The sequence below is a fragment of the Aphelocoma coerulescens genome, chromosome 5, assembly GCF_041296385.1.
Source record: "Aphelocoma coerulescens isolate FSJ_1873_10779 chromosome 5, UR_Acoe_1.0, whole genome shotgun sequence".
In the NCBI taxonomy this organism is placed as follows: Eukaryota; Metazoa; Chordata; class Aves; order Passeriformes; family Corvidae; genus Aphelocoma; species Aphelocoma coerulescens.
Window position 1 is genome coordinate 11,636,773 of NC_091019.1, and position 27,790 is coordinate 11,664,562.

The window sequence follows — 27,790 nt, forward strand, 5'->3', positions numbered from 1 at the left end:
CATGCAAAATACATGGAAGATTCAGGAAACCACAGTGCCTCAATTCAGATTTCAATACAGTAGAATCATGGCATGAATGAACTTTTAAAGACTTACAGAGCAGAGATTCCAAACTGGATGCAGTGGTTCAGATTTCTTGGTGGTGTTTGTGTGAGTGTTGGGTTTGTGGGTTTGTTTTGTTTTGTGAGTGCAGAGGAAGAGTTTTACTGTAAATATGAAACCTTGAAGAACTGCTGGGAGGAATGATGTGACTGATTTCCCCACCTGCTTTGCTGCAGATATGCTCCCAGTAATCTGAATGCTGCTTCATGACTAATTATGGAAAACCTCAGTACAACAACCCAGAGACAGTGTGGGGCCAGCGCTCGAGTTCAGATTTTCAATCGTGCAGCTGCCACTGCCTCCTCAGAGCTGATTTTGTACTAATGTGGTAGGAAGGATGCTCACATTTGTGATCCCTGCTGCTGAAGAGAATGAAAATACGCAATTTTGTGAGGAGGTAGAAACTACATGTGTGTGGATATATTTTTTATAAAACTGTGCTAGGCTCCGGTCTTTTTTCTCCACTGAAAATCTGCACTACTCTCACTGATGTCACTCTTCTTTCTACAGTTCTCCTTAGATAACAGTTTGAACCTCCAAAGTCTTGTTCTTCACTTAGCACCACACCGACTCTTGACAGGATTTAGTCAGGAACTTTCCTGAAACATTGGAATTTTAATCTGCTACTGCCTCTTTTGAAATGCAGAACATAATTATTCATGTCTGTAGAATGTATTAAGGTATACAGAACATGGAGGAAACTTGGGAGAATGGGCTCAATTTATGTTTATTCAGCTGTCCATTTTGGAGCCAGCTGGGACTAGCTCTGTCCAAGGTGGGGCAGCTCCTGCTGCCCTCTCACAGAAGTCACCCTGCAGCCTCCACTACCAAAACTTTGTCACACAAGCCCAGCACACCACGTTTCTTTGGAAATAGTGTAGCCAATTATATTTCTGTAGACAGAATTTGCCTCTTCCCATCAGCATCAAACTGGGACGCTTTATCATTACGATGACAGGACAGGAAGGGTTTGAGTCTCTGCAGAATTTGAAGACAGGTTGTTGCCAGAAACAGCCTCTTCCTTTGTACAGGACAAAATCTCAAATCGAGCATAAAAATGAAGGGAATAGCAAGTAGGTGACAAAGTGGGTAGCAGGTTTTGAGGAAACAGTTTTCCTTGTCTTTTTTTGGACTGAGGTAAAGAGCTTTCTATTGTAAAGAAATTCATTGTGAAATGAACACCCCCAAAAAACCACAAATCTTATTGCTGTGGTTGGGTGTTGTTTTCTCCTTCATTTGTTTTCTAGGATTCCAGAGGTGGGTTCTTTCTAATTGAAAAAACATTTTCAGTGCTGTTGAATTAATGGTAAGGAAGAATGAGGTTGCATCTGCATTAGAGTTGCCAAGATTTTCTTTGTTGTTGTTGTTGCTAATTTGTTGAGGGTTGAGGCTTTGCAGATAGCAGTGACATATAATTACTCAGACACATTTGCCCTCTTGAATGGGATGCTCACTGAGTGCTTGCTTCCTGTTGCAATTCTTTGTGGAGAAGAGGTCCACATTCTGCAGAAAAAAATCTACCTGTTCTCTTAAGCTTTCAAAAAACCCAGTGAAATGAACTGGTTTTGCTCCAGTAGTCCTATATTCTTTGAATAGCATCTACTTTCAAGCTGCCATTCATACTAGAAGAAAAAGTATCGAATCAAATTTTTCTCACAAGCTTAGATTTTCATTTTTAGAGTTTAAATAAATGATGCTGCAGCTTTTAGGCTGGTACATGTATGCAAGCCTTAATATCAGGAGAATTGCAAATGCCAGAGATGATTTTGACGCTCTTTCTCCATGAGCTTTTAAATCACAGTACTGCTTAAATACAGTCCTTGAAGTTTTGGTTTGATTGAAGCCAAACTGAGCTCTAAGATAACTTGATTTGCAGTCCACTTGAGTGCAAGGTATAAAAAGATCACATTTAGGCAGAGATTGTTTTAGTTCAATTATAAGGGATGAGGATTTTATTGACAGTTTGGTAGCAGCAGAACACAGAATGGCACAATACTTAGGAACGAAACCATTGTAAGTAACTAATCTGCCAAATAATTCTTTTTTATAAGCTGAAGTGTAATTTCAATTCATGCTTTTGTAAGAAGCTGAAATGTAATTTCATTTAAGTATGGGGCTTGGACTGTATTGTTTTGATTTTAATTGGAGCCTGCCCTAGAAGGGTTCTTCTTGCCTGTGATTAGACCATTCCTAGACCTTTTTAGAAACTGATTTGTCAGGAATCAGTTTTACACTGCACTAATCAACTAATATTAAAGGTGATTCAGTAAAACACTGTGAATAACCTTGAAGAAATTGCAGCTGAGAACTTCATAGCAAAGTATGTTCGCTATCATTAGCAGCCGTTGAAAAAAGTCTGAGTTTAAACAGTGTTAAGAGTTAGAACAGGAAAGATGAAGAAACAGATTGTCCTTTTTTCCTATAAGCTGATGGCAGATTTGTCAACATTCCTCAGTTTGTGTATTCTGAATAGCCACTATTTATGGAAAAGATCCAAAGTTAGAAAAAAAGGAGGAAATTGTTCACACAAATCATTGAGCTGAGTGAAGCAATAAAGAGTGTCTGTATTTGGTTTCATCAGTGACATACTGAGGAATGAGCTGGAAAGTTATTTCTGTAATGGAAAATGGTATGCTTCTCATAGATTGTTTGTAGCCAATATGGTGTGCATATATATGAACTTATAGATAGTATGTTACATGTAGAAATTTTGTGATATTTAACTCATCAAATAAGTATGAAGAAAAGATTGCCCAATAAAACACGGTTAGCAGCTGAGCAGAGGTTACATCAGCAGAAATATGAGTTGGGAAGGAGTGGAAGATGGAGCAAACATAGGGACAGTTAGTTGCTTAAATCACTTCTGTAAATCCTACAATATTTTGTATTAACTGAGGTTTTTGAAGCACTTTTACAATCCCAAATTTTTACTTGTTCCTTTCCATTCAAGTGCATATTATTTCCATTTCTGCAAATTTCTTCCCAAAAAGTTCTTTTACAGTTTTTCACTTGTTTTTCTGCTTGCCCTCTTTGCAGTACCTAGTTTCATCCTTCTCTTTGTTTGCTGATCTGAGACACACAGATCCTGAAAAATTGTGCTGCTAGACCACACCTCTGTGTGCTCACTGCCAAGCGCAAGGAAACATAGTCCTTCAAGGTTTGAAGTGCAGCTTCCTCAAAGTGCAAATCTTTATTTACAGCTGTTTATTCATATCATAGATGGGGTGTGTGTGTGTAATCAGGCCAGGGGAACCATAACTGGCATATTTATCCTAATCTAAAAATATGACTCCAGTTTCTCCTTGATTTACTCTGGCCTTGCTAAAGCGATTGTGAAAGCACAAAAGACCGTAAGTTTCTCGCTCAGGAGTGAATCCTGCTCAGCACTATCTCAGAGCAGAAGTTTGCTCTGAAGATACCACATGTGATGTGACAAATGTGAGCAGTGCAAACCAGGCGGGTGGGGTATGTGAAACAGCTCGCAGTGCACCAGGATCCAAGCACCACCTCACCACTTTATCAGTTCTGCACTTGGCCTTTCTGTACGTGTGAATTTTAGTGCTGGTTCCTGGCTCAGGGCTCCTCACAGCAACAAGGGTTAAAATCCCGCGAATGGGAATGCAAATGGTGAGAAACGGCAGCGGCTTCAGCTGAGTCAGTTACAAACCCGGTCACTTCCTTGCCAGAGCTGTTGTTCTGAGGCACTCACGTTTGAGGCATTTGCTATTCTGGACAGATTGTGCGAATTCAGGGCTCTCTGCAGATGATGCTTCCTCTAAACTAGTTTGTTGCAGCACTTGTCATTGATTTAAAAAGATTGATATCTCCCATGTTTTGGATGGCTCTTGCTGAGCCAAGTCCTTTGCTGTGGGGACAGCACAACCCACCCTGCTCTGTTATTCTTCTCAGGTATGATCCCCAGGGAAGAGCTGACACCATCCCTTATCCTTCTCCATATTTCCAGGTGTAGGGGATCATGGCTGTGTGACACCAAGGGCTCTGTTCCCCAGCTGGCCCCCTGCTTTTATCATGGATGCTTTCTGTGTTTTTGGTCTCCCTTCCTCTCTTCTTTAACTGAGCCAGAGAATAAGCAGGTTGGTAAGAAGTCACTAAATCCCATTTTTATCTTGACCTCGTATTAAACCCAAAGTTTTGTGTAGCTTTTGGCAGAAAGTTACGTGGAGTTTGCCATTTTTATTTTTTGCTAGCTACATTTTCACTGAATTCATTGGGATCCTTTCTGACCTTAAACTTGAAGATTTAAACATCAGTCCTAAGTTTGAGAAGCACTGAGTCTCTGCACGGCCACTGCATTTTATGCAGCTCCAAGTTTCAGCAGTTAGACTCAGATTTGACATCACTAAAGAAAGAGTTGGCCAGATTTACAGCAAATGAGAGCCAGTTTAGTTCTGTAGACAAAGAGCTTATGCTGATTTATTCTGACAGAATAGCAGGAGCCAATGTTGTTTATGGGGTATCAATGGACATAAAACACCTTATGAAAACATTGTTCAAGCTATCAGAATACTAAAGGTTAGTTCAGACATGGGTATAAGCAGAGGGCCTCCCTGAGGTCTTTCAAAAAATGTTCTATAGAAAACAGGGTGAGATAAGGGGGAAAAAGTAAATCTAGAAATATTAAGGAAAAAACCCCCTATAAAATGAAGTCTGTTGCCTACAATGGAATTTTCCCCAGTGCATAGAGCTCAATGATTAAGTAATATTTAAACTCCAACTTGAGGTCTCACATGGAAACTAAGAATGCCTCTTGCTGTGATGCCATGATGACGTTTTGCCTTTTCTTTTAAACCCCTTTTATATACCTTTTATAGCTTTTTGTATTCTTAGTGGTTTTTAGCCTACATTCTTAGACTTATTTTGTCAAGCTAGGAGACTAAATGTCTTAGAAGCCTCGTAGGTAGGGATCAGAATGCCCCAGACCCCAAGGTCCTCTGCAGAACACATTCTGTAAACTAAGATAGAACCATCCAGGGGAAGGGGGTCTCACTCAAGCCTCTCACTGGGGAATCTTTGATAGATATGCTAATTAGTAAGACCTATAATGTTATACCAGATCTTTTGGGGGTGTGCATTGCAGTGGGCATTGAGGTGCATTCGACCTGGACGTGTGCACCTAAGGATCCTTAAAATAGATACCAAGGTAAAACCCCTTTTTCCCTTCTGTGTTTGATTCTTGATTTTAAGACCAGAAAAAGGCATCAGCTGAATCTCTGCCTTGCTGTTCATTACTTTATCAGGCATGAGAACTGTTGTAGATTATTAATCATCTTGATCACATTAATCTGATTAATAAATATACAAACCTGTACAATATAAAAATAAATAATTCAAATTTGGTTTCAAAAAGTCTAATAAAATGAGGACAAACAGAAAGGAACTGGATTAAAAAAAAGTTTATCATGCTATGTGGTCTGGTTCTGAAGTATAAATTGGAATTCTGTAAGCAGTAGTGGAGTAAGTGCATGAAGGATTTCTTTGAAGGAAAATCTATATTGGAGTCTTTAATTAATAGATGCTTGAATGAGACAAGTTGCTTATTTGTAAAACAGGGCATGGCCAGGCTGCTAGAAGTGCAGTCTCAAGTATTGCCCTTTGTACCCATGTGGACTGGAGATTTTGGAAGGGAAGGTTTGTCTTCTACCTCTGCAGCAGGTAGGAGAAGGTAGAACACCCACCACTGCTCTGTTTGAGTGTGGTTATTTTCAGCTTCAGGGAAATTATACATCTTTCCAGTTTACTTTTATAAGCATCAAATTTTTAGTAAGTCTGATATGATCCAGAAATGTTGAAGTGGACAGGACATCCTCCTCCTTAAAAATCTCACAATTTAGAAAATAAAACCTATATTTACCTGTTCTGGAAAGGAGTATCTGGACTATTTTCTGCCATGCATGCTCAATCCACCAATCCTATTGAGAGGTTTGTATCAGGAATATTTTATTTCAATATATCTTTCTGAATTGATGAACAAACAGACACATTAATTTGGCTTAAATTTTATGATAGAAAAAACTGTTCACATTTTTAGTCCCTAAACCTTTAATAGCAGTTTAGCAAGTCTTTAATAATTCTTCACCTTTAAAAAATTGAACATTTAAAAAAAAGTTGTTATAAAGAATTTTTAAAAGCAACTCTTCATTAAAAGTGGACTTGAATCCTTTCCCTTACCTGCTGAAGGTGTAGCCTTCGTCTTTTGCAGCACTCCTAGGAGTGCTATGTTGTTTCTTTAGCAGGTATGAATGAAAGCCTACAATTCCATGTGGATTTTCTTTCTGCATTCTTTGCTTTAAGTCTCAGTTCAAAATCAAGCAACAAAGCCTAAAAGGTAAAGGGTAGGAAAAGAGTTCTGGTAATGCATCAAATTCAAACTTGAGTCTTTGCTAGTTGTTATATTTTTATGCCAGGTTTTGATTTGTGGGGTCGTGTAGAGTGATTTATCTAGATTTGTAAATGGGCAAAAGTTAGACGTAATATAGGTACAAAAACTCTGCAAGTAATATCTCTGTTATGGGTGACTTATACAATTCAGTTTCACAGAGGGCAGTAGTTCAGATAGCACAGATTTCTGGGGACAAAGAATAAAAGTACCTTAACATCCTCTTTGCTGAGAGATGAGAGGTGTAAATCCACTGACCTAACAGCTACCAGAGAATTGTGGGCAGAAGGCAGCTCACAGGCACTCTGCAGTCATCTGCTTGCCTTCTTTCTAAGTTGCTTTACATCCCTGGAAATGGACCACATGAGAATTGATGTTTTCGTGCCAAATGAGGATTCTCTTAATCTTGCGAGGGGTGGATAAACTTGCTTTAAGCTGATTTATGCTGGCAATATGCTCAAAACAGATGGAGAGCATCAGTGCCTTGATATAAAGTCTCCTAATGAACATTACCAGGCAAGGAACCCCCCTGACACAAAATGCTGCAGGAACTGTAGTTACACAAACCAGAACAGTAAGTGTTCAGCAACATCTGTATACTGAGGCAGATTTTTCTCTCCATTATTTTCCTTGCAGCTGTTGTAAGAACTGGACAGAAGGTTCAGTTTTCCCATGTGTTTTATTGCAGAAATGCTCTTGCAAGGGTGTTGTCCTTAGTTTACCTGATTTAGAGGGGTCTGAGAAAGGCACTCTTTGGATTGTTCTAGATCAAGCAGATTAGCCTGTCTGCAGTTAGGAAGTGCAAGATAAGATCAGTTCAATGGCTGTCACATTCTGATTTGATTTGATTTCTTAATGTGGTTTCTGCAGTGCATACATATAATCTATCAAGTAATATAAATAGACACGTATTTCATTTTATATACAGCCAACTAATCATTTGAGACACTTGCATTTTATGCTTGATTTCAGAAGTAAACTGCTTTATTTCCTATGATAAGACAACAGGGACATATTGGTTAATATAATTTTTAAAGTAGTTTTCTTATCAAGATGCAGGTAAAAGACTTTTTTTTTTTTTTAATGCCAGATTAATAATATAACATGATTAGTTATCCTGACACCAGCAGAGTGTTTTGTGTCCTCTAAAAAGAGAAGAGTCAATTCAGTGTCTAACTGTGCTTCAACAGATGTATTAGAGTTGGAGTAACATTCTCATTCTTATGCTATTTCACCTTAAGCTATTTGTGTGCAGTCTTAGACCTTCCAAAACAATACTGCAAATGAAATTAGCATTTGTGGTGTTGATCATTAGGTGCAAATTACTACATTTAAAAGGTGGGAGGGAAAGAAATTCAAGGACAATGTTGGTTTTTAGATAGTTTTTTTATGATATTCTTGCCAAGGCTGTTGCTTAGTTCCTAGTTACTCTTGTTCCACCCTCACAGCTTTTAGATGATTATTCACATGTAGCAAGTTTAAATATTTGAAAGACCCTTGCTTTTAGAGTCTCCTGGAACCTAGAACCTAAACCTGAACTCATTACAGTGATTTACTATTTTTTTATTTAAAGAAAACAATTACAGCATTTATCTCTTGGGGACTTATTTTTGTGTGTGTGTGCCCCCACCTCACATTTCCCCCTGTACTCCCCCACGGGAGGATTATTGTAAGATGTTGAGGACATTGTTTTTTTCTGTGGCACAATAGTCTGTTGTTCACACGTAGAAGAGATGCCCGTTAATGACAAGTAGAATATTTGTTTTCCCACCAAGGCTGACACACAGTTTCAAAGGTCAAGCACTGCCTGATACTGCATTTACTGGCTTAAACTTTTCTTTTCCCACAGTGGATGAATTTGTATAACTGCCTCAGCTGCTCTTCCATTTGCTGCAATATATCTCTAGCAGTTCTCCAGCTTCTTTGCTTTGCTCAAAGCTGAACACAGCACAAGCAGCTAATTAGTCTGTCCTGATAAATAAAGCAGTGCTTTATGGGAGACTGGGGCAGACCTGGGTAAGTACGAGCAAAGAAATGCTTTGGGTTACAAGTTGATTTTTGTTCAAAGGCTTCAATTAAGTGTTTTGATCCTCACTTTAATTAACAGGTGAAAATGCAAAATGAGAGCAAGCTGGGGAGTTGCGAGTGAGAATTTTTTCCCTCATCTTACATTCGGTCAAATATTTCCACAATCCATAAATGTTTCTAGTACGTGCTTCAATTCAAGGACTTCAAGGAAAAGAATGTCCCATGGGAACAGCTGGGGGATGATTTCTTATACCAAGAACCAAATTCTGTGCTGTGTTTTGGAGTGGTTGCCTCCACAGCAAGCAGGGGTGGTTGAAAGGAGGTTTCTGTCCTTTCCCTGTCCCCCTCATTAAGCAGCAGGTTCTGGCTGAGCACTTTGTACATCAGTCACATAGGGCCTTTTTCCCTTTCTCCATAGCTGTGGCAAGCAGTGAGATAATGTCCTCTTGTACTCAGGCAAGACCAAACTTGGTGAAGCATAAAATCTGTTATTTCCAACCAGCTTACTTTTGATGGAAGGAACAGCTTCCAGTCTCACAGTAAGAGGACTAACTTGTCACTCACTGGAACAATTTACCTGTTCCAAAAGGAATTGTTTCCAAGAATGAAAGCAGCCACTGTTAAAAACAGAAGCTACCAAAAGTGGATAAGATTACTTTAAATTGACATTACTTAGGAATAGATCACCCTATTAGTTTTGAAGCTGTCATTGTTTAAAATTTTTTGTCAAGAAAGCATCTAATTAGCAACATAGAGGGAAAAATGTGGTATTTAAATTAAAATAGAAAAAGGGCTCAGTCATAACTGTATTCAGAATTACTTCAGGGTAAGATTTCAAGCAGCTAATGTCATGTCAGTGTGTTCCTTTATGCTTTTGAACAGTTCTCCAGTTGGGGGGGGGGGTGTGAAATTATGGTACTTTAAAAAAAACTAATTATTTTTAGTTTAATTTTTTTTACTGCTCATATTTTTGCCAATGAAATGGTGTGTCACTGATCCCCTTTTATAATATTGTTAGCTCAAGTGCAATAATTGCTTTTTTTGCAGGCTGAGTGAGGCATCGACCTGTGAAGTATGAGTTAAAGTTCAAATTACGCAGCCTTTGTTCTTTGCTTCAGACTACCTGCTCTGAATATATAACACAGCCAGTAAGACATCAAATAAGATGTATTTTTCAGTTCTGAGGGTAGATCAGTATCTGGGCAGGAGACAAGAGAAGTGTATATTTTTATTAAATAAACACAAGAACTTTACAGTGAGTTTTAGTAATGTATCTTATTTTATAGCCTATTTCTTCCCTTCTCTCTTTCTTAACCAATTAGCCTCAGTGCTAAACTGTACTAAGAGCAGTTAGAGGTTTTTGTTATAAAATATTGCAGCAAACTCCCCCTTAAAGCATCAGTTGATTTATCTGTATAGACTATGTGGAAGTTCTTTCTGGTCAATAGGTTAGGACAGTAGAAAACAACAAGTAAGACTCTCACAAGTGTAAGAATTAACTCTCACAGAGAAAGGTTGACACTGTGTCTAATCCAGCAGTGTGGCTTATTCCATCTATATGAATTATGTGCCTGTCATCAGAACCAAGCCATGGAGCTTAAACAGATGTATAGCTGAGACTGGATATTAGAGAAGGGCTAGGAAGAAGGTAAATGCTGTTTGTATTCTGACAATTCATTGCAGCTTCCACAGCAGTTTAATAATGTAGGCAGCCTCTCATGTCTTTCCTCTCCCATTTCCAGTAGGATCAGCCAGGCTATTTGTTGGAATATTGTATTTAAAAGACCATAAAACAATTCCATTAAATATTCAGTAGCATCTTGGTTTCCCTAAACAGCAGAACACTGCTATCTCTGGCACATTGATACAATCCACATGTAATCAGGTGGAGTAACACCCTGCTCCTCAGAGGCCAAAACTGCTCTGAAGGCAAAGCCACTGCACCCACTCTTGTTAATATGCAAATCCTGTCCCCATGGAGTTGTTATTCTGGGCCATTCTTGGCTCCAAGCTTTCCCAGTGCTGCTGAATGAAGATGCTATTTCTCCACTGTCCAAAGCTGTCCATCAGTGAATTGCTCTGTATCTAGGTAGAAACCTCCACTGCTGTTGAGGATCCTGGGAAATAGGATGGAAAGCTAAAACCCTTTTATGAAAATTAAGTGACCAAGCAGTGCAATACAGCCCTGTCTGTGAGATTGCCAACTTGTGCCAGCTTTGGTCAACATTGTTCTTTGCTCAGAGGTTCCTCAATTAGATCAGATTTTCTAAAACACTTTAGTCTTGTGCATATATAAGAAAGAAAGGAGGGAAAACATTTTTTAGGTGGTGCTGGTGTGTTGTTATAGTAACTGCAAAAGTCTAGGAATCTGAGGCAAAACCCTTTAAACAGTCGGCCTTTTGCAATCTCCCAACAGCCAAACGTTCCCATCGTGTTATTTCCACAGCACTCTCTCCTCTGTTGGTGACGTAGTGATTTATCAAATTCTCCATGCTACTTAGCACACAGACTGAAGGTAAATTATAGCAAAGATCATCTCACCTGGTGTTTGCTGTCCAGGAACATCCAGAGGAGGCTAGGGAAGAAGGGAAACACTGATGATGCTTCACCTGAATCATCTCCTTGTCTCCCAACCCCTCGTGTCTCAGAGACGTCCTCATCCAGGAATGGTTTCTACGTATTAAGTCATTTTCACTGGATTCTGTTCCAGGAACTTGGTCATTACTCTCTGAGCCTGTTAACTTTTAATATCTAATATTAGATGAGGTGAATTAAATCAGGGGATAGGTTAGAACTGGGTATACTGGATGAAGTAATGTAGTTCTCTTCTTGTTTCAACCATTATCTCACTAGGAGACTGGGAAATCATGTACTCTCTCTAAAGATTTAAAATCTTTCCTTGTAAAATGTGAATAATACTTACAAGACTTGAAAACATTTTCCCTCTCTGTACAATGAGCAAATATTATCATTTTCCACCCTCATCAGTGCCCGCTATATCAAAGAAGTTCTGTGTAAAAAGCATAAACATAAAAGGAGAAAATTTATTCCATTTAGACAAATTGCTGAGAAAGTATGCAAGAAAGACTCCTGTGAGGTGGCATGCTTTTGCTTGAATTTCCTATTTTAAGTACCTAAATAACATTTCTACCCACGCATTTGCATCAGGTGTAGCCTAAGGCAAATTTCTAATTTCTGTACCCTTGTCATAAAGAATCTGTAAGTTGTGAAATTGGTTCTTCTCAGTATGCCTGGATAATTTACTCCATCTTGGAGCATAGATTTTGAACTGTGAACAAAGGATATTTAAGGGCTGCTTTATGCTAATGGCAATATCTCACAGAATAAGGCTGAAATTAGCCCTGTAGAGTGCCAACTCTGCAAGAACTCTGCAGCAATGCTGCTATTGAGTGAGACATCTGCAGGAATTCTGAACACTCCTTGAGTACAGGCACTGGACATAAGGATGCAAATTCTTCACAAGGATTCTATGAAAGCACTGAAATGGATTATTTGGGGAGGCTGTGTGGTCTCCATCTCTGGAGTTTTTAAAGTTCCAACAGGATCAAGTGCTGGGCAGCCAGAGCTGATCTCCTAGCTGGCCTTACTCTGTGAGACCTCCTGAGGTCCTCTCTAACCTGAATTATCCTTCAATCCTATTCCACTTGGACTATAGAGACAACCAGATTATATCTTTCATATCTTGAATAGTTCCCTGCTATTGCATTTAAAATAGAGAGTCAATAGATTTTCTCTGACAATGCCTTTAGTAAGAGTGACCCTGCTCTCACTTAAAGGTAAGTCTGCTCTATGGTGACCAGACTTAGGAGGGATTTCCAGGATGCAATCTCAGAATGTCAGATAGGCCTTTGTCATCATTAAGTAAAGTGTCTTAAGTGAGTTGGGACTGCAGAAATTATCTTCTCCTGTGTATTTTCCTGTCTAGTAAAACACACACCTTGCTCAGAGAATTGATATCAGGAACATTACTGCTCAGCATGTTTTATTTTCCATTTCTGAAGGCTCACAGAATTTTGTTCAAATTATAGTCGGAACAATTTTTCTTTTCTGCTACTGAGCTGGATTCTGGTCTCTGAGCAGCCAAATTGCTGTTAACAGATTCTTTGAATGTTTCTAATCTGTTTTGATTCAAAACCAAAACAGATGAGCACAGCATAACTTAAGTGTCAATTTAAAATAATCTGGCTGTCTTCAATGTAATCTCCTGTGGTAGTTTAACTGCTGGTGGGGACTAACATCTTAATTTGCCAGGACTGTCTCCAAAACAGCTGTGCAGCTGTTTTGCGATGGGAAGGACAGGATTCAGACTTCCACCTTAGAGGCCAAAATATTGACAGTGCTGCCATCCTCTCAGCTGCCATGGAAGAGTTCCTTTTCCTTTATTTTTCACAGTTTCTGGCTACCTTCTTCCTCATGTTCCTCTGTGAAACTGTGACTACTTCTGTCTCTGTTACCAGGCATTTTGGGAGGAGTTCATAAACAGGACTGCCCCAGCCACTGCTGTAGTTTTCTCTCTTAATTTCTGAATTGGCAAAAAGCCACTGTTGGCACTGAAGTTGCAAGAAGTAGTGACACCAAACTGAGATTTAGACTTGAGGCTCAATACATTTGTAGAAACACAAAGGTTTGGAAACAATAGCTGAACACATTTGCATAGATGAAAAAGAGTTCCTTTACATGCCTCAAGCTGGTTGCTTTATTACCTGTGAAAACTTAGCCCTCTTCTTTCTAATAAGTGTTGAAAACGCTGTGGCATTGTTTCCATGTATCAATTCTTAAATATCTTACAAAGGAGGGTAAAAAATAGCAAATTTGTTATATAGGCATAAAAGGCAGGATGCTCTACATTCCTAAGGGGAAGCAGGGAACTACTTTCACATTGCACCTCTTTCCATGAGGGTGTTCTTTGTGTAGAGCATATATTTATGGAACACCCCTTAGCCCATTTTTTCAGGGAAAATGTACCCCCCTTCAGACAGCACGCTAATGAACAAGTTGCTAAATGTGAATGGTAAGAGAGAAACAAGTCAGCCTTAAAAGGCTTCGAGATGGTTTTGCATGTTTAACACACTGCAAACGCTCTTTCAGAATCATAATTGACTTTCCCTGACACAAGCACATTAACTGATGGGGAGTATGTTTTCTAACACAATGTCTTTTCCTGGAGGCAGAACTAGCAAATCCAAAATCTCATCAATGTTGCACTGTTTTTCATAAAGAACTTTTTCAAGAAAATAACACTGACTGAAATGAGGAGAAATCAGAATTATCTCTCTTCTCCAGTAGTCCTTGAATAAACATTGTGAAGTAGTAGTTGTTAAATGTAGAATGAATCTATCTTAATAAGCAATCCAAACTGTGATCATGATACTTACCATTTCTTAAGAAACTATGGGGGAAAAATGTCTGAAAAAAGATATCTCAGGAATGTTTGAGGATTGATATTTACCATGTTGTTGGGGGTTTTAAGTGGGACGAGAGGGCAAAAGAACATGCTTTCATGAATTCTTGGAGGATTCTTTTTTTCTGTGTGTTTTCAAGAATTATTTTTCAATTTCACTGTTTTCTGAACACCATTTTATGTACAGAAGTCCTTTTACGCTGTGAAAAACTTCATGGGCTTAGAAGATATTAGAGGCAAGTGAGCTCTATTAAGATATAGAGTTCCAAATGTGGAACAAAAGAAAAAACCAACAACTTTTTAGAAAGTGTCCCTGTGCTTTTGAACTTTGAGTAGTGTTCATGTTCTAATCACGCTGTGATTCTTATGTAATCACAGTTACATAAGAATCTCAAAAACGTTTAGTTCAAAAGCACAATCATATTGTGAAACAACTTTTAATTATTTCAAGAAACACCCTTAACATTGACTGCTAGTGATTCTGAACCTAAGCTGACATTTATTTCATATAGACAAACTGGCAATTTATCTTCTCTATTCTTGTTTTATTGTTTGAATAGGTCACAACATCCTATTTTTAACATGGATAAATGTTATGGGTTTTGCCTTTTTACCCCCCCCCCCGGCACCCTACAGAGAATGGCTTGAATTCACTGATGTCAAACATCATTTGTACACATTTATCCACTTCTTGTCACGTTTTCATCTAGAGAAAGCCAGCCAAGGAGGAAAGTTCTCTTGCAGTAGGAGCTCTACTGACAATGAGGAGAGTCTGTTTCCCAGGGTGCTTTCACAGGCAGTATCTGTCTCTGAATGTCTGCCCTCCTCCTTTGTGCTCCTTCCTTTCACAGATGCATATCAGCAAACAGAAGTTGACTGCAAATTAATTGCTTTGCCTTTTTCTCACTGTTTTATCCCCATCCTAATAACTTGGCCCGTGAAGTGTCCAATGCAGTGAGTGTTAGCTTTGCCTATCTCCAGCGGACTAAATCCCAAGCTCTTTAATCAAAACATCTTTGCTACCATTATGGTCACCCTTTAAAGAATATGCTTCTAGCATCAATTTCTAAGTTATTGATGAAAAAGAAAAAAGATTCTATTGCATAGCTTTTCCACCCCCAACACGTGCTATGCAGGCACATTCTTTTGTAAATTTGTAAAAAATAAAGTGAGACAATATTTTTCTTCAAAAACATATTTTATTTTTCCTAGCATCTTCATACTAACAATGTGCTTCAGGTTTTTTAGTGTTTGTAAGATTTGATTTGTGATAAATTTAGCTAATATATTCATCTGTGTAATAACACATCAGAGCCAATATTTAAAAACTGGAAGGTAAAATGCAACTTTGTAGGCAGAAAGTTTGGATTTTTTATGTGTCAGCATTGCAGGCTGACTTTCTTCCAAGGAAGTGTAGTTAGAATAGTGTCTTGTCAACAGATCAAGTACATTGCTGAAATAAGTGTTCCTTGCTTTAAGCCATCTGATCTGGATTAATTATCCATTAAAACATCAAATCAAATACATAAGCTTGTGTTATTTTGCCAGTCTGGGGAGAATGAAACATGATTGTTGCCCAGGGACAGCATAACCTCAAGCTTAAATACATAAACCCAAAGAACTGATGCTGTGCTTTATTTCTTGAGTTTGCATTTTGTAGGGAATAAACTCTTGAGGACTATGTTACCTCCAAGAGGAATATTCCAAGCTCTGAGCGTGACTCTGAAACCTGATACTTCTGTTGCTGTGTGATACTTCTTTTTTAAAGAACTGCATGAGAATATTCTATATTTTATTCATGCTGTCATTCTATGGAAGTATAATATGGTCAATTAATTACTGTTAAGTTTGAAATGGTCATGCAAGCATTACTTTAAGAGAGTTTGCTCTCTAATGTGTCTGGCAGATCTATCATTCTGCATTGTTTAAAAAAAAATCAACACAACAACAACAATAACAAAACCTCCAACACTGCAGTTATAATGACTGAAAGTGTAGCACTGCTAGTCAGTCACCCAGTAAATGAGAAGCAAGCCTTTTGCTTATTCCATCAGACAGTAGCTTAACAGATACTTTAGTAGTGAGAGGTAAAGGTTACATGGGCAGTTGAGTTTCAATTTACATTTTTAATAAAGGGCTGTGCCTATAAAGGTGGCTGGATTACTTTTTTTTCCTCAGAGGAATTGTCTTTTTTGTCTGAGTTATGTATAGTGAGGAACAATGGAAAAATACTTTTCTCTTCTGGGCAGCATCCAGGTCTTCAGACTTGCACAAGTGCCTCATTTTAGGTACAATTTCATATGAATAACATTACTTTAAAATGCAATAACTGGCAATAAAATTAATCACGGACCTAAATTTCAGGGTCAGTGACTTTCACTCCAAATTGTTCTTAACGGCTTTGGGTGTGTATTAAAATTGTCCCCAAAGTGGGAGCTCTGGAGGCTGTTCTCTGTCCGTGTCCAGAGTTACACAGCTGGGTGAGGCATTCCTACCTCCTGCTCAACTTGTTGCTGCCTTTCAAAGGAGAGAGATAGTGGTCACTCCCACTGGAATTAAATCAGGGCTAATGGAGTTATTAATTCATCCTTTAGAACAGGTATTTCTCTTGTCAATTTTAATTGCTGTACACTATGGCAGAAAATTAACTTCTGGGTGAGTAAGAACAGACATTTCAAACCTTGGCTAGCCCTGTCCTAGCTCTGCTGATAGAGATATCAGTGGGAGCTTCAGCACTGGATTCTAAAGCAAGACAAATGTTAAGTGCTTTGAAATAATAAAGAGCAGTTATGTAGATAACAACTATAATACTCCATAAAATACTGTTTAAACAGTCTTAAGGAAGCAAACTGAAGAAAAGGAGGTACTTGGGCGGTACTTTTAACACGAATCTCTTTTTTGTGATGGGAAAAAAAATCAAAACCAGAACAAATAAAATGTAAGGCATTGCTTTTAACTAGAGCTCTCAAAAATTATCAGCATATCATTCTGAATGTTGATTAAATTTCCATTTTTAAAAGACATAGTACAGATGTTAGAATGAAGTTTCTTCACAAGGGAACATTCATACTTTTCTTTACTCAGAGGCTGTGACTTTATAGCCTTCCCGACAAAAATAAACATACTTTTTGTAAAAAAAAAAAAAAAAAGAACAAACAAAAAACCCACAAAGTTTTTTGGAAGCCGTGTTGCTGGAACAGCAGCATTTTCGAGCAATGTGTGAGATGGGCACTTAAATGAGTCATGCCTGAGAGCAGTGGGATGATCAGGTTATTTGGGGTCACGCTTCTGTGCAGGTAGAGAGCTCTCCCACTGTTGTTAGCATTTAAGCTCTTTTCTGTTAATTTTTTTGCTTCCTATGGATGTAAGGTTTCTTTTTATCCGAAGCACAGGTGCAGTCTGTGTGTGGAGGGCATCCTTGGCCGGCTGCCCGGCGTCCCCCCCCGCTGCTCTCTCACCCTCCTCCTCCTCAGCAGAACGGGGAGAGAAACGATGGGGAAAAGCTTCTGGGTCAAAATTAGGACAGGGAGAGAATGTACCCATTCCTGTCGTGGGCAAAACAGGCTCAACTTGGGGAGGTTAAGCTATTGCCGATGAAAATAGATTTGTATGGTGAGGTAAAAGACAGATTAAAGCATAAATTTCCCTCCCGAGCAGCGCAGGCGATGGGGCGTGGGAACCACGACGCTTCGTCTCTGCAGCTCCTCCCCCAGCCTCTCCCAGCGCTGTTCACCGGGAAATCCCTGCTGAATCCCGCCTTGTCCCTTCGCCTGCGGCTCCTCCGACCGCCAGGTGTCCCAGCCACTTGTCACACTTGTCCCTCACCCCTTGGTGCCCCTTTTTAAATGTTTATTTCCGAGGCGCTGCCGCGCCGTGGGGCCGGGCCGTGCCTCCTCTCACAGGGACGCGGCCTACCACGGGGGCTGATTAGAGCTCGTCCACCTAAGAACATAGAGATGTTCCACTCCACCGGTTCCAAAGACAAAAAAAAAGGAAAAAAAGGAAAATTATCTTTTTGTATCAAATATTCCTATGCTTTTTTTCAATTTCATTTTTTAGGCCTTATCCCTTAAAAGTGCTAAAGTTTATGTCTTTTCCTATGAAAGGGAGCAATTAGTTGTGCTCCCAGTTTTCTGCCTGCACTGAGGCTGCAGGAAAAAGCTCTTACAAGCTCTGGAATTGCTGTATTTCTGATTGAAATGATGAGGCCTTGGCGTGTATCACCTCTCCCTCCTTCTGATAGAAAAAAATACTGGCACGTCCACATAAACCCAACATCTTTGTTGGGAGGGAGAAAGTGCCTCCCTTTTCATCTTCATCTTCAATCAAAGCAAACACCAATCAATCAAATGAAAATCCAGAAACAAATACCCAATTTAAATTGTTATTTCCATCCCCCCATTCCCCCACCTTTCTCTCCAAATTTTGGGATATCTTAGCTTTCATATTCTGTGGGGGGGAAAAAAAAAAATCACTGTTCATTTTCACTTTCCTTCAAAATGCGTTTACTTTATGCATATTTCACTAATCAGTTCCATGTTTTCATTAAAGAGGCAGACACAGGAAAAAAATTTTCTCAGTTTTTCCAAAGCAACATTTGTTACTAAGTCATTTACTTGATCAAAAAAGTTTTTTCTTCTTAGTCTCATACAAAATTCTGTAAACAGGGTGTCCTGTGGAACAATATTTATCTATGAATTTCACATCAACAAAATCAATATCTGTTGGAAATGCCTTGCAGATAGCTGCAGCAGCGTCAATCATTTGAAAGTAGGTATCTTTTTATAGAATGCTTCTCAGGCTGTCTGCTTGAACTTTCCTTTGAATTTTTGCATAAAATAAATTAGTTCTTCCATTAGCCAGTAAATTAGAAGATTGCAGCAAGTAGCTGTTCAAATCAACATGTTGTTATCATTAGGTAGCTCAGATCCATATTAAAATATGGATATATTAGTTGTCTTTCCTCCTCGTTCCCTCACACCTAATCATAAAGCTGCCTTAGATGCATGATTTGCAGCTGAGCTGTAAAAAGGGCATCAGTCTCTTCAGGCTGCCGTGAAGGCACAGCTTCAGGTAGTTACTCTGGCGATGATGTGATTGAACTAGAAGATGGAAAAAGGCCTGATGAAATAATGTTCTGGTCAGACAAAGTGGCTCAGGAAAAAAAGTGTTTCCTTTTGTTCTGGATGTTGTTTAATCTTCTGGCACCTAGATTACATAGAGCTTTGTACAGTTAGCTTTGATCAGCTTCAAATGTGAAAGGAAATCTGTGTGTTGGTTTCATGTCTCTCTCAGAGAGCTTTCCTGGTGTGCTTGGAATGAGGTGTTCGCAACCTAATTTGAATCTGTTTTCCCTGCATTTGAATCCACCTATTCTTAACGTCTTTTTTCCTTTCATGCATTTATATCTGTGGAATGAAGAACCCATTCTTTAGAGTTATTACTAAAAGAGAGTTTGAGAGTGTTTAAGGCAAGGCAGGAGTTCATAACTACTTTGAACTTAATAAGATTTAACTCTTATGTTTTTGTGTCAGCTGTGATTGTTAACGTGTCCTGGTTTTGGTTAAAAAGCCACTGTCAATGGGTAATTGTTGTTTTTTAACAAGTTAATCACATATATTTATATCTAGAGAGAGATCACCTCTTGTCTTTGTAAGCCCAATGTTATGGAAATATCCAGTGTCTTGTATCCTTGAGCCCAAACAGGAAAAATAGCAGGTAGGGGAAAAGACTTGAGGCTCCCATTTACCAGTTGCTCATAGGTAACCTGCTTTCGTGCTTCCCTGTCACGTGTAGACCTTCTAAAATCCCCATCACCAAATAACCTTTTCCCACTATTAAATATTCTGAAAAATTCAGGGAACGCTTAGTTGCTAACAGGAATGTCAGAAGCACAAGCACAGCTGAAATAGCCTCTTGTAAAGTATTGCATGGTAAGTGCTTTAGGAGTTGTCACACAAATGCTCCTGCAAGCCTGCCAGGGTGGCAGTGTACATTGTAATAGATGCTGTTATCCCGGGCAAGACAAGAAAAATGATTTCATTCAGGAGGGGTTTGTTTTGCTTGGAGGGACCAGTTCAGGACAAATAGCGATTTGGGGACATTATCAAGTTCCAAAGTCGGGAGTTTGATTTAATATCTTGTCTTTTCTCAAAACACAAAGGGAATACATGCTATTAGAATGCACAAGTTGCAGAAAGGAAGCACTAAAAACTTGCAGTTTATGAGATAGGCAAGTTTCATCTTTGGGTATCTCTATAAACTTTGTGAAGAGAAACCACAGGCCACTTTAGGAGTACTACAAGTGGTACAATTACAAGAGGGAAGAAAAGGGTGGTGGAGTAGATAATTCTTAATATATAAATATGGTGAAGCAGCTGTTTAGGCAAACTCCTTAATAAATAGGGGAGAGCAGACAAAAAGGAAATTGTGCTATTTTGTCACTGACTAGAGTTGGATGAGATATACAGATATTTCAAACTAGCCTAATCAAGGTTGATACAAATGTGTATTGAAACTGAATTGCTGATATAAAAAGCACTGAAATCAGTATGCTTCTGAAAGAAATTAAAGCCACTGTTAATGATTTAAAAAAAAAGAAGAACTCTTCATTGGAAAATGTGTAAGTTTTAGCCAAGTGTGTTTTTTCAAATGTTTATAAAAGAAGGTTATATAAGAAGATTCCTCTTTTTCGTGCTTCCTGGGTGGTTGGTGCAACTGAGCATGAATGAATGTTACTTCAAACCACTTCAACTATATAAAGGAAAAGTCCCAGAAGGCAGCAGAGTCTTTAAATGATGTAGAGCTCTGTGTCACTCTGAAAGCTATCTGTAAGGATATATGATGCTGCATGTTGGGATGTACACTGGTGAAATTACTTTTTTATCTCTGTGCCTGTATCTCAGGCTTACTCAGAGACTTTTGGCCACAGTTTGTGGTTTTGCCTCTTAAGTAGCTATGGAATGACTGACCAAAAACTGCTGAAGTCACTGAAAAGACCCATTTAAAATTTTGCTCAGGTGAGCCAGGTCTTGTAAAATCTTGAGTTGAAGCTGATGTCATGGAGCTTAAAGATGTTAAACAGTTCACAGAAAACTTTTCAAACTTCTTGATTTTTAGAACTGCAATCTAGATATTAAACCCTTTAAAATAATTTTTTCCTTTTCCTCAAGGGCTCTTCATTTAGAAGTGTGCTCCAGTGTCTGATTTTAACATGTTCAGGTGAGAGAACCAATTCATTTTCTCTCTGCAAGGAAATGGTTACAAAAAAAAAAAAAAAAAAAGAAGAAAAAAATTATGCCAGCTGCAATCACAATCCAAAATGCAAAAATACCTAATAGCAACCACATCATCAAGATCTTAAGGAGACAATATGCATATAAACTCTTGTGACCCATCCTAGAATAAGAAGATTTCTATAGAAGGTATGATAATGTTTTCTGGAAAGGCAAATTTTACCAAGGTTTCTTCAGCTTTTGGTAGCTCTGACTGAGAAACTGTTGGTTTTTTAACCTCGAAGAACCTAGAAGGCCAGGAAATAAGGGTTCTTTAAAGATACTGGGTTAAATAGATTTTGCCTCTTGGGTACAAAATGAAACAAGGACGTGCTGTTTGTTTACCATGGTAACACTTGGAACCAGAACCTTGGTTCAACCTGTGTTATTTCACAGCTGGATGAAAGAATGCATTAAGATAGATTCACATCAGGATTTGAAGTGCTGTGCTGCTTCTAAGGTAGTACAGGTCTAGGTGAATGTGTGGGGCACCAGAAAAAAAATCTCTTGCCAAACTTAACTGTTTTCAGATCCTTAGACATTATTGGTGTTCAGTTCATGGTGGCTGTGTGTGGTTATACAACCAATGGCTTTGCACAAAAGCCAGCTCTGATGGAGGCAATAATTGGGTAGGGATTCATACTGCTCTGCTATTAGCAGTTTTAAACTGTAGTATGTATTTGGTCTGTGAACCTATAAAATGCTGTAAACCGAGGGTAGGAGTGGATTGGAATGACAAGTTAGGAGATGGATCCTATAACAGATAGATAGCCATTATAAATCAGCTAATACTGGAGAAGCACAGTAAATGTCTGAACTCTGCTCCATTTAAATTAATGGCAATTCTGTGATCAAATCCAATGAAGAACATGAGTAAACACTCCTGAAAGCCCTGCCCCTTGATGCCAGTTCCTTATCTACTTGGCATTGTTTAAATCTGGAGATCCACTTGTGAATTGCCTCAGGAGCTGGGTCTTCTGTTTTAATCCAATACACAATTGGACTGAGGTTTTCAAAGCAGATCATTGATTAAAATTGGTGGGAAAAAGAGTATCTAAATTCTTTGCATGTTTTAAAAGTTTTAGCACATTAACATGTGCAGTCTTTAATCTGTCCTTAATCAAGTAGAATTCTCACAGGGACTTTTGTTTGAGTAAAACTACAGAGTTTGATCTTTTGGCAAGAAGGTTTCGTAGGAAACTGGTTGCTGCAAGTAGAATTTGTGCAAGAAATGTTCTAAAGTACATGGGAATGGCACTTTTTCCTAGTTATAAGTAGCCAAATTCCTTTTACTGATTGTGGTGATGGGGTGTTGGTGAGCAAGAATATACTAGCAGGTAATCTGAAATGCAAATAAAATGGAAATAGCTGCTTCATTTGACCTAAGACTTCTGTATATTTCTAGTTGATGCTTTTTATTTCACAAAAACCTCTTTCTTTCACGTGTCATTATAATTTTAATTTTCAGTGACTGCTTCTTACAAAATAGAGACAATGTTTACAGGGTGGTGAACATAACTGTGTGTGCTGCTTCAGTTTCTGTAGAGGCATTCTCAGAAAGATGAGTGCTGTGATCTGCCTAAGCACCATCAGTAGTGGTGTATTCATCCAAACCTAAACTCCAAAATTGTATATGTGTGTGGCTATATATTTTTGCAAAGATATTTGTGACTCAAACCAAAATGCAACTCTACTGTTAACAAAATCCAGTTTACAGGCTTGAAAGAAAGCAATGTTTTTCATTTTCTTTTTGACAGTTCAAATGATCCCTTATTTATTTTGAAGTGAGGCAGAGCTACTCTTCAGATTTATGTTATGTAAAACAGTGAGAAAATTACATATATCAAGAAAAAATAAGCAAGATGTTCTGCTGTGATTCAAATTCTGCAAGACAAGAATTTCCAAATTTATTCTTTTTTTCAGTGAAATAGTGGTGATAGGGGGCAACATCCCACTCTTGAAGTCTGGAGTAAGTGTATAGGGACACTGTCTTATATAATACAGTACTGCACTCAAAATAGGTCTAAAGCTTTTGTTATTTAAAGCACAGGGAAATTGCAATCCTGTAAATTCCAATACCAAAAATTCCAGAGATGCACTGCTTTCCCTACAGCTCCTGTGCACCAGGGTTTTTTTCACTAATAATTCTGGAGCCAGGCTCTATCTTTGCAAATGCTTTGAACTACAGTTAACCTCACTCCTGTTTAGAAATGATGCTCAGTTAAAGGTACTTCTGAGAATTGTCCACTGCCCTTTTGGATTCCTTCAGGATGTTGAATGAGGGAAATCTCATAAACGAAGTAAAAGAAAAGTGGGAAACATGATTAAACAATAAAGTCTGTACATGTGTAGCTCCCCTACAAAACTGTCTTTCCTAACACCAGCATATATTTTATTTCTCTAAGAGTTCCTTGTTTTTGGTGGTGATTTATTTGGGGAACAACCCAAACAAATCTCTGCTGAGAAAGGGAAGAACCCGGTGGCATTTTTCATAAGATTGTTTTAAATTTTTGCTGCTGACAACAGTGGCAAAGGTCTGTATCACACTTAAAATTTCCAGGGTTCTCCTGATCTGTGGCATGATCCTGTCGTGCTTCTTGTTATCTCTTATCTGGCAAATCAATGATCTAATCCTGCCACAGGTTCAAGGCTAGATTCAGCAAAATTCATCTCCATTTTTACCAAGCACCGCAGTTGAGTCTTTATCAAGAGGTATTGAGGAACCTCATGCATTATTTATGTCTGTCTGTGTGGAGAATGATTTTCACAATATATTTGTGTATGGGAGTCAAAATGATTAATGGAAACAGAGCAGTCACTTTATAAGGAAGAGACAAGGCTGGGAAAAAAGGCAGCTGGAGATAATAAGGCTGAAAGTTGATATGATCAATGTTCACAAAATCTTGAAGGTCATGGGTAAAATGAATGCAGAGTTGTTATTTCCCTTTCCTGCAATGTTTGAACTACAGTGTATTAATGAAACTATAAGGAGTTTGGTTTAAAGCTTGGAAGAAAGCATTTGGAATTCTAAGATTTATTGCCAAAGAAGGATGTGGAGGCAGATTCAAATTCATGGCCAATGAGTCCATGCAAAGACACTAAGGGAATGGGCAAGGATGTACTTTCCAATATCTTTCTTCTAATAATATGCCAGTGAAACATCCCAACAGGGATATCCTTATGTTCCTCCATTTTTAATCTTTAGCATATTAAAAACTGTACCTATATATAAACCCTAGGATTTGGAAGGAGATTTTAATTTCAACTGGATTAATGCTTTGTTATTTCATGAGCAGAGTAATAGGAAAGTCTTTCAAGAGGGGTGGTTTCAATCTGGCATGTGCAGCAAAAATCCACCATTCAGTAATTCTTCAGCATATTGTATGTGGCTCAACAAAGGAATGATAAGAAATTCTTAGGTGAATTGGGTGAATCTAAATATGACAGTGTATTGGCATGGTAATCCTACATAATCTTGCTGCTTTACTCCTTCTATCCCCAAAACAGGACACTTGAAATACAAAGTACATTGCAGCTGGGCTAGATGGGGTGTTTTGGTAGATGGAGCACAGAGTATTATTGTGGAACAGACATTTTTGGTAATCAAACAGTAGCTGGTGTGTAATTGGCAGCAGAACAATCGTGGAGGAGACATCTCAGTGTCAAAGTGAGCTTGTAACAAACACCTGCCTCTGTGGGACCACGGCCTGTTGTGTAATTGTATCAGGAGATGTTCAGTATTCTCATGTGTTAAGTACCACTTCATATAAAGGATTAGTATCTGACTGATGTCTCATAATGGACATTTGTCTCTGGATCCTCTGAAATGGTGACAGCTCTGAAGCAAGTGTTCTGGAAGGGGCTCTCAAGATATCAGGGATTAGATTTTCAAAAATCCTGTATGTTTTAATACCAGTAGTTAAGATCTGATTTTGTTAATGTTCTATACAATGCATCCTTACAGTTTGACAGGTCATCTCAAAGTTTCTGTGGTCTTTTCTTCTCTAACCTTAACCTAAGCTCTATAAAAATGAGGGCCTGTCCAGTCTTGGAAAACTGCAAGTGAACCTGATCAGCTTCTCATACTCATCTGCCTTTCTTTGCTGTGCTGTACTTTTATCTATCCCTAAGGCTTCCTCATTTACAACTCCCTTTTTTACTACGCTATTAAAGAGATTTTGTGCTGTGACTTTGGTTTATTATCTGATGCTCTGAAATACTGGGTCAGGTAGAACAGCACTGCATCAACTGGAAATTGATTTGAGGCAGGGTTCTTTTTGTTGTTGTTGTTTTGGTTGTTTGCTTTGGTTTTATTTTTCTGGTTTGAAATTTGTGTGATAAATTAAGCAGTTGTTTTTTGTGACCTTGCCACCTGGTAAACTCTGCAGATGAGGGGGAAATTGCAGCTTCCTGGGATTCACTGTATGGCATAGATTTGGGCTTTCTTATTGTTTCATTTTATAACAAAAGAAATGGCCCTCTGCCATTAAAAAGTGTATCAAAGACCAAAAATTCATGATGAAAGAAAAAGGTGGTTGAACTGCAGTTGCAAATATATTTAATTAAATTGTTAGACTTTCATTAATGTGAGTAACAGAGATGATGCCTTGTTGCAGGAGATTTTAATGAACTTTATTTATGGAATAAATTAACAGCCTGAAGTTTTTTTCCTTTAGCAAACATTTTCTCATAGGGCATAAGACTCCCCTTTTTCTAGTGGTGCTCAGGTGCACCTGGAATATTTTTCAGCTGTGATAGAAAGATTTCTGACCTTGAATCAGTGATTCTGGCTGCAAGTAAAACCTGAATGAATTGCTTGGACCAGAGAACAATTGACAGCTGTAGCACAAATCTGAGTCCAATGAATGTTGAATCTCTTGTGGTTGAGACCTCAGGCTGCAAAAAGCCATCCGAAGTCTCATATCTTTTCCTGGCAAAGGATTTCTGAGAATAAAGTGGGAAGTTTTTTAGAAAACATACTAAAAGAAACTAAATTCTGTGATAAGGTAATAAGGGGCTAAATTCTTGGGTATTTGATTTCTTATAGGTAAAATTCTGGTTTCTAACGAAGAATTCTGTAACAGAAATATGAGAGAATGCATGAACTCTCTCACAAAGCAGAGAAAGGGCATAAAGTACTGTCCTGGACACACTGGCAAAAGCTACAGAAGGCATCTAAATGTCTTCTTAGAAGCATCCAAGAGTCTAAGACTTTGAGAAGAAATGTGTAAGGCAAGAAAATCTGTAATTGTGGCTGAAGATCTGTTCTGAGACCTCTGGCATTCTTGAACTCTTTCATGACATGGAATGAGGGTGTAATTTCTCTGACTATTCTGTAGCACATCTGCTATTAGAATTTTGTAATTTTCTGTAATTGTTCTCTGATTTTTCTTATCTGATACATGGCCTAACTAAGTAAGAGAGCTTGAATAGAGAGGTCACCATAAAAGAGGAGTAGTTAATGTATGGAGAACTTTCCGACCTACAGAATTGTGGTAGCATGAGCATTAGACAGTGTTGGGTCCAGAAGCCATTCCTGAGCAACAAAGAAAACTTGTTTGGTTAAAAAAAATGTGTTGTACATGTCACTCAGGTCTTTAAAAAAAAAAAAAAAAAAAAGTAGTTGGCAACTGACAACTTGAATCCTTGTATATTACAGCTATTTCCCACTAAGAAATGATGTTTCAAATAACCTGGTACTTCAGGCTAGAGTGCCTTGTAAAAGCAGAAATATTGCCTTTGGCTGCATTATGGATGTTGAACATTGTGTGGTTCTGTGACTGCCAGTCCCATTAGAGACTCTGTAGAGATCAATAATTGCTATGACAAATCATGTTTTCATGCTGGAAAACAGATGCTTTATAGACAATTAAAAAATAAAAAAACCCTACTTTTTCTAAATCAGAGAAGATTTATAACAAGAAATATTTTTGGTTATATACATTGGAGTTAAATAATGTATTTACCTCTGTTAATATCTAAGTAGTAAAGTATTATTACCTGTGCTCTTCGTTCAATATTCTTTTTTGTTCTTTGCACCTTTCATGTTATTGAATTTAAGCATTCTGCTGAACAGTGCCCTGCCAGCAAGGCTTTGTGTCAAAATTCCATTTGTGTTTTAAGGTAATCATTACCTGGGAGGGATTTGTGACTGAAGGAGTCAGTGGGACTTCCTTTGTGTTATGTCCTGCTCTGCAGGGGTAACAGGAGTATGAAGGTATTAGGTAGGGCTCCAGTGGCAGGTGATTCCAGGAGCCAGGCTGGGATTTCAGTTCTAGCTCCAGCATCAATTTTGCATTTTATTCATACCAACTGCTCACAGTCACTGGAACCAGGAGGATGACTGGGCCTGGGCTCTCATGTCAGGGCTTTGCTCAACCCTCACACTAGAGCTCAGTAAAGATTTAGTGATTACATGTGTGTTAAAGATATTTTCAAGAGGATTAGGAGCAGCATCTCAGTGGTCTGAGGGGGAAAATGTGTGTCTGAATCTGCCATAGGCTTTTCCAAAAGAGGATGTAGGACCTCCTTCCTTGAGACACTCAAAATTCACAGAATCACAGAATA

The 27,790-nt window shown here is 38.4% G+C and overlaps 1 protein-coding gene across 2 annotated transcripts in view; it reads left to right on the forward strand.

Moving 5' to 3' along the window:
• The window catches only part of SPON1 (spondin 1), a 294,820-nt gene that overhangs the window by 33,002 nt on the left and 234,028 nt on the right, over positions 1-27,790 (forward strand). Inside the window, exon 2 of one of the 2 annotated variants that reach the window (XM_069016536.1) lies at positions 21,122-21,170. In XM_069016536.1, coding sequence (XP_068872637.1) covers positions 21,122-21,170 — 49 coding nt within the window. Of the gene's footprint in view, positions 1-8,348; positions 8,516-21,121; positions 21,171-27,790 lie in introns of both variants that reach the window. The other variant, XM_069016539.1, reaches the window with a different exon arrangement.